Below are 6,779 nucleotides of genomic sequence, written 5' to 3' on the forward strand. Positions count from 1 at the left end.
ATGATGTGTTGGCAGTGCTTGATGAAGAATGAAGCAGATGAAGAAACACAACAGGCCTGCCCTTACCTAAGCAACTTGTGGAAAGAGGCAGGACAGACAGACTATGCTTCTTGAAAGAATTTGATGTAGCAGCTCAAGAAATTTGAGTTGATTTGTCAGGATTGTCTTTTCCAGCTGGTAAAAGCTTCACCTCATCCTTTCTAATTTCATCAGACCCTTATGTGTCAGCTGTCTTTTTTGTTTTTATTGATGACCTCCAAAACCAGACTTGTATTAAGCAATGCAAAGAAAAGATTGAAGAAACAATCTTGGTGTTGGTAGTTTTTAAAACAGAGCTCTGATAAAAGACTGTATCAGTATTACCAATTATGGAAAGCAGGATTTCTGATAAACACAGAGTAAAATACAACCAACATAAAAGCATTACAGGAAAAATAATAAAATCCACTTCTGATAAGTGAGTAAAAAAACACCAGCAGTTCAAATTCTGACTGTTAGTCATTGCTGGTTTTAGCTGGATCACAAACCTTTACACTGGTCGACTAAGAGGGGCAGAATCAGACCTTGAGCTAAAATTCACTTCACAAGTGACATCAATTTAAGAAGCTACAAATGCAGTCATTTTTTTTTTATCTTTTAATTCCAAGTTATGTATTATAAGAGAAGGAGAAATAAGAGTCTGAAAAAGAAACACTGCACTTCAGCTTACTGTATTTTTTATTTAGTAGTCATTTATGTAATTAGCTGCACCATTTTTTAGCAGTTTCTGTCCACATGGATCAATGAGGCAACAACAAGAAACACAACGTGGAGCATCTCCCAGCTGACGAAAGGCTGAGGGAGCTGGGTCTCTTTAGCTTGGAGAAGAGGAGACTGAGGGGAGACCTCATTAATGTTTATAAATATGTAAAGGGCGAATGTCAGGAGGATGGAGCCAGGCTCTTCTCAGTGATGCCCAATGGTAGGACAAGGGGCAATGGGTGTAGCTGGAACACAAAAGGTTCTGTTTAAATTTCAGAAAGAACTTCTTTACAGTGAGGGTGTTGGAGCACTGGAACAGGCTGCCCAGGGAGGTTGTGGAGTCTCCTTCTCTGGAGACATTCAAAACCCGCCTGGACGTCTTCCTGTGTGATCTCATTTAGGTTCCTGCTCCGGCAGGGGGATTGGACTGGATGATCTTTCGAGGTCCCTTCCAATCCCTAACATTCTGTGATTCTGTGAACCACCACTAAACTGGCAGGATCAACAGCAGGAGTAGCATGAACAATATTTCAAGATATATGTCTATTCAGTGATAAAGGTTGGAAAAAATTTATGATAACTTGGAAAATTCCTAAACCGTTTCTAAGGTTAGAAGTTGAGGTCAGCTGTTTCAGATGCTCCTTCTAGCGCTTTCTGGCCACCCATCTCTATGCATGCCTTTGGAAGCACTTACTACAGAATTCTGCAAACTGGTTATGATGAAGATAAAAAGGCCAGTCTTGCTCAGAAATTCAGCCTCAATCATTTACGTGGACACTTGGGAAAGCTTTTGGTACTTAAATACTGTAAAATTAGCTTTGATTTAGATTCCTGATGTTGACATGATGAAGAGCAGCATGACCTCTGTGGTACATATCTGACAGAACAGCTGCTTAAGCTAAGGAAAGAGGTGCCATACCCAAGACGGCGTGGACTGTATCCTCCTTGTTTCTCCCCTCTCCTGTCCTCCCCCAGCCCCAGCACATAGAATGAGACAAGAATAATATTAAAAGACTTTGAATGAGTAAGGATGCCTCCTGCCAAATTTGGTCATCTGCATGTATCAGAGTGTCCCAGAGGTCAGATGAACTAGAAAAGCCATAGAAAAATCAATTCCATAGACTATAATGAATGCTGGGATAAAGTATCTTGCAGTAATTGCCATCTTTTCTTTTGTGCAAATTTAATTTCTCATAAGACCATTTTTCTTTGTCTCTGAAGCTACAGTAATGATTTATAAAATGCTGCATAAAAATATTAAGCAAAATGACTGTTGCTAAACAAATGACTTCTTTCTAAAAGCCTCTTCCTCAGTCCTCCATGGAGGAAAATATTTCAATCTGGAAGGGTGTTTTCTCATACAGGAAAGGTTCAGTCCCAAATAAAAAAATTCCCTCGGACTATACTTGCAAAAGTCAACATACAAGCTTCACTAAATTTTGTTCCGCCTTAGGAGGCAACTAAGTGCAGCTAGGACATTAATCAGCTGGTTTTGCCAAATTAATGCAAAAGTGTTACTCATCTGTAAAAGAAAAGACAAGTTACAGAAACTGCTGGTGTCTGAAATAAAATAAAAATAAATGTAGCCGTGTCAGACTGGTTATAGGAGAAAATAAAGAAAGGATGTAAATGAGGTACAGAAAATCCTAGAATAATATCCCAAACCAAAGCCTGAAGACAAGCACCTTCAAATGAAGACAATCACTAGAGATATAAAAGAGAGGGCAGAACCTCAAAACGGAGTACTTTCCATGTTTTGAAAAACTAACAGTTTCTATTCACAACAGGCAGAGATTTCAATTTTATCCCCAAGTCTCCTGCTACCCGTGTTACGAACTGCACAAAATCATTTCACCTTGCCTCCATCAGATGGAGAAACTCATAGGTATCTTTGCAATATGAATTTAAACTCCTGATAAGCGAAGTACATAAACAGCAAAGCCCAGGAACTCCACCAAAATGACAACGAGCTCAGCTCTGACCTCCAGGGTCTCCCTACTCTTTGTGGATCATTCTGCATCAAAGGACAAGACAGTTAGCAGCACATTACTTACGATCTACCAAAGTGCCTTGGCATTGATGTCAACATAGTGGAAAGAAGATTATCAGTTGAGAAATTTACTTCCCTGATACCTTTTCAGCTTCATATAACTTCACTAATCACCTGATTTGGGGCTATGGTCAAGTACCTGTTAATTTAATTTCACTTTCAACTCTGGGATAAATCAAAGCAACAAGAAATGTAATCAAATCATGCAGCATCAAACTTTCTTTATACTTCCCACTTTAAGAATCGACAACTATTTAAAAAAAAAATAATTAATTTTTTTTTTTAAATTATTCAAAACTCTCTTTATTAAACTGGAAGTAACCAGCTGTCTAAATACCTGTCTGACTAGAAATGAGAATTTATCTCTAGAGGTTAGACTGCCAGTGCAAAGATGGATAAAGACTCAAAGAAGCCTTCAGCAAGCTGCAGCACAGCCACTCACACCTTCATTGAGAATTTCACATCGGGTCCTCTCTATAGCAGAGGAATGTAGTAGCACTTACCCTGTTTATTCCCATAAGCCAAAAATGAACAGTAACACAATAATGCAGAAGAGAGTGCAGCAGTCCCCAGAGTACGGTGATTCAATACTCCTGCTACCTACTACTGTGGATTTTTTCCTACAAGTACAAGTTGCTACTGAAGGGGTAATAAGCAGAGGTGCCAAAGTCCTACAGGGACTCAGTACTACGGTCCTCACCACATACAACTGTGTCTTAGGACTGTCTTTTTCCACCAAGGAAGTTCAGTTACTCTATTCAAATACTCTTCCATTTCATACTGTGTATTCAGCTTGCAGCTCTTTCAGACTTTTTTCACAGCATGGACTCCATCTCAACAGATTCTCATGGACAACTACTTCTTTTTGCCCAGTCTTACAAAATCATTTTTCCTCCTACTGTGATGATATAAAATTCGAGTTACTGATATGAAAAGGAAACCAATGCTGAGAAAGAATCATGCAATTTCTTTCCAATAGGTTGAAATTTCTCCCAATACCGGGAGGATGATCCTACTTTTGAAAATAAATCATGTGACAACTTTCCAAACTGCAACACCAACCACATGCTGACACTTATAACAAGAGACCAGGAAGTAAACAGGAGGCTGAACCTATTTCCTCAGAGGAGTTCAAATTATTTAAACACAGCTCTCAGTCTGCTACCTGGTTACACCTAAGACATATATATCTACCTAGAGAAACAGATCAGACCTAGTTTTATTTAGCTGCAAGCTCACCTACGTTATAAAAATTAAGAATTTTTCATCAATTTGCTTTTCAAAAATGTAAGATTCTCAATGTATTTTCTCCCACTATTGTTATTTGACTTCTCCATTTCTCTCATTTCCACCATTTCAATTTTAACACATACTTTTACAAAGGGACAGCACAAACCTGAATTTTCGAATCCAAATGGCAGAAAAAGACAGAAGTTAAGGATGTCACATTGATAGCCAGGTGCTAGCCTCTCAATCTGTTCTAAACTCAATTTACAGCCTGTGTAAACAGCCACAAGAGCTAACAGAGGAAAAGGTTCACAGCTTCTATGAATCACCTTTCTGTTTTATACTTTCGAGGTTCCAGTTCTATATTCTTAATTGTCAAGACACTTCCACTAGAGACAATATCTGTCATGTCTTCTGTCAGCAAAGAATAAAAATAAAGCTACATTTCATCACAGCCTGAGTGACAATGGAAGGTTTTGGACTCTCAAAGCATTTATGTCAACCATACGTGAAAGGCAAATACTGACAGAAATTCCTAACAAGATTGTATTCATCAGCTACAGTTTCATGTCTTTACTGTCTAACTGCAGCACCCTCTCCCACACCACTTCCATCTTTCAGTTCTTGAAAAGCCTGTTAAAAACCTCGACAAAGATTTCTAATCATTGGTAGCAAAAAAGATTTTTTCTTTACCTTGCTGTTTGTTGGCACTATTGTATCATCTGTTATTTTCAACTAATCCATTTAGTTTTGCTTAATATATCTGCAATTCACAGCACACGCTGGGGATGATTTTAAGTAATAACATGGACCAGTCAGTTAAGTGATCACGTTACTGAGCTTACACACCTGCCATTCTTTCCACTGAAGCACTAATCTGAGTTTCCTCCTTCTGCCCAGACGCTTTCGTTCATTAACTCATACAATTCTCTTTCAGATAAATTTGAAATTTATCTGAAAGATAAACTGCCAAATTTGGCTGAAGTAATTAATGAGTTCAAAAATTATCACATGCAATGTCAAAATACTGCGTACTAGTTCAGTGACACACTGTAACAAAACAACAACAACAAAGAAAAAATATTTAAGGTCATATTTTGAGGCAGGATGATGCACAAGCAAGAAGCATAGAACTGCACCATTATAAAAAGCCAGACAGTTTGGATATGTACTCAACAACTTCAGATTAGGAATCACAAGTCAAAATTATTTACCTGAAAAATTCAAAGGTAGCACTAAACAGTAGAAAACTGAGCAAATATCAAGCTCCCTTTTAAGGGTTATCTCTCTCTGGCTATACAAAGCAAGAAATTAGTAATTTGAAATTCACCTGATTCATTTGACTTTAAGGCCTCTTTGATTTGCTGTTTAATTTTCATTGCTTCTTCCGCAGTCAAGTCCCCTTTTTTCAGTGTTACCACTTGAGGCTGCTCATCTTCGTTGTCACTGCCATTCTCACTATCATCATCTGCAAGTGGAAGCTGCTCTCTCTAGCCAGGAGAGAAATAAAAGCGATCCTGATCACCGTATGAAATCACAACAGCTAAGGGTGGGCTAGTACTCTTTGGTTTCACTTTTCCAGTAAGGTTAGTGAGGAGACCTGGCACAACTGTCGGTGTCAGGCCCTCCCAACCCACTTTGTCCAAATGGTACTCCAGTTCTGTCACTGAGACATAGAATCCCCTAGAAAAAAACAAACAGTATGGGCTCTTTCAATTAAAGGCTGAAACAGCAGGAACCTGGAAGGTAAGAAACTCATTCCTTTTGCTATCTTTACTGTACAATCACTGCCTGCCATGAAACACTAAGAAAATCTTAAATGTATGGCTCCAAATTTGAATATTCTACACTGTACTCAAAACAGTACAAAGGCAAAGGCAGTCCATGGTGGCTTTGTTATTAAAGCTGCCTAACCAAATAATCGTGAGCATTACTGACAACAGGAAGACCACGTCTCTGTTTCCATTCTCTCAAATTTGTGCTGTGAGACAGAAGAATCATTTGGAATAAAATTTTAAATGAACAAATTTGCTGGCATGGAAACCTCAGTGCAACAACACAAAGTTTGGCTATATTAAATATCAACTTCAGATTTCAGAATTGCAAACTTCATCTTGTAAAGAGAAGTGTAGCTAGCATGATCATCATCTACTGACGTTACCAAGAGACAAATGACATGGCATCTTCCTTGGGAAGTGAAACAGTTTGTACTAAATTTACCAAAGGCATACTTTAATCTCAAGTGCCAGCTCGTCACAAATAAGAATGGGCTTTTCTTAAGGCATCCAGTAAAACCTTCCAGTTAGCAGGAAACACGGAAAAGAGCCCTGGAACAGGCTGCCCAGGGAGGGTGTGGAGTCTCCTTCTCTGGAGACATTCAAGACCCGCCTGGACGCCTTCCTGTGTAAAATTGTTTAGGTTCCTGCTCCAGCAGGGGGATTGGACTGGATGATCTTTCGAGGTCCCTTCCAATCCCTGACATTCTGTGATTCTGTGAAAAAAAGAATGCCTTGCTGCTCCCCTGCTGCCCCCACAGAGCACTCGGGCACAGAGAGGCCAGCACTGGCTGCTCTGCAGCAACAGACACCATGGTCACCACGGCGGCAACGACTGGAAACAGCCGTGGGGAGGGGCACTGGATTTGTTGTTGTTTTCAATCTCCAACACAGAAGCAAAAACTCGTTACAAAGCCAGTTTCAGTCAATTTTAAGCGGGCAAAGCCAATTTCAAGGGGCAAAGCCTGCAAGCGCTGCCCCCCCCC

The 6,779-nt window shown here is 39.5% G+C and overlaps 1 protein-coding gene across 1 annotated transcript in view; it reads right to left on the minus strand.

Annotated features, from left to right (window-relative positions):
• KIAA1143 (KIAA1143 ortholog) overlaps positions 1-5,508 on the minus strand; it is a gene marked incomplete at its 5' end in the record, with an annotated part of 19,060 nt that extends 13,552 nt beyond the window's left edge. The window contains one exon of the mRNA XM_010169050.2: positions 5,349-5,508. Coding sequence (XP_010167352.2) covers positions 5,349-5,508 — 160 coding nt within the window. The remainder of the gene's footprint in view (positions 1-5,348) is intronic.
• Positions 5,509-6,779: the final 1,271 nt, after the last annotated feature.

This window comes from Antrostomus carolinensis, unplaced genomic scaffold, assembly GCF_000700745.2.
Source record: "Antrostomus carolinensis isolate BGI_N321 unplaced genomic scaffold, ASM70074v2 scaffold23885, whole genome shotgun sequence".
NCBI classification, from domain to species: domain Eukaryota; kingdom Metazoa; phylum Chordata; class Aves; order Caprimulgiformes; family Caprimulgidae; genus Antrostomus; species Antrostomus carolinensis.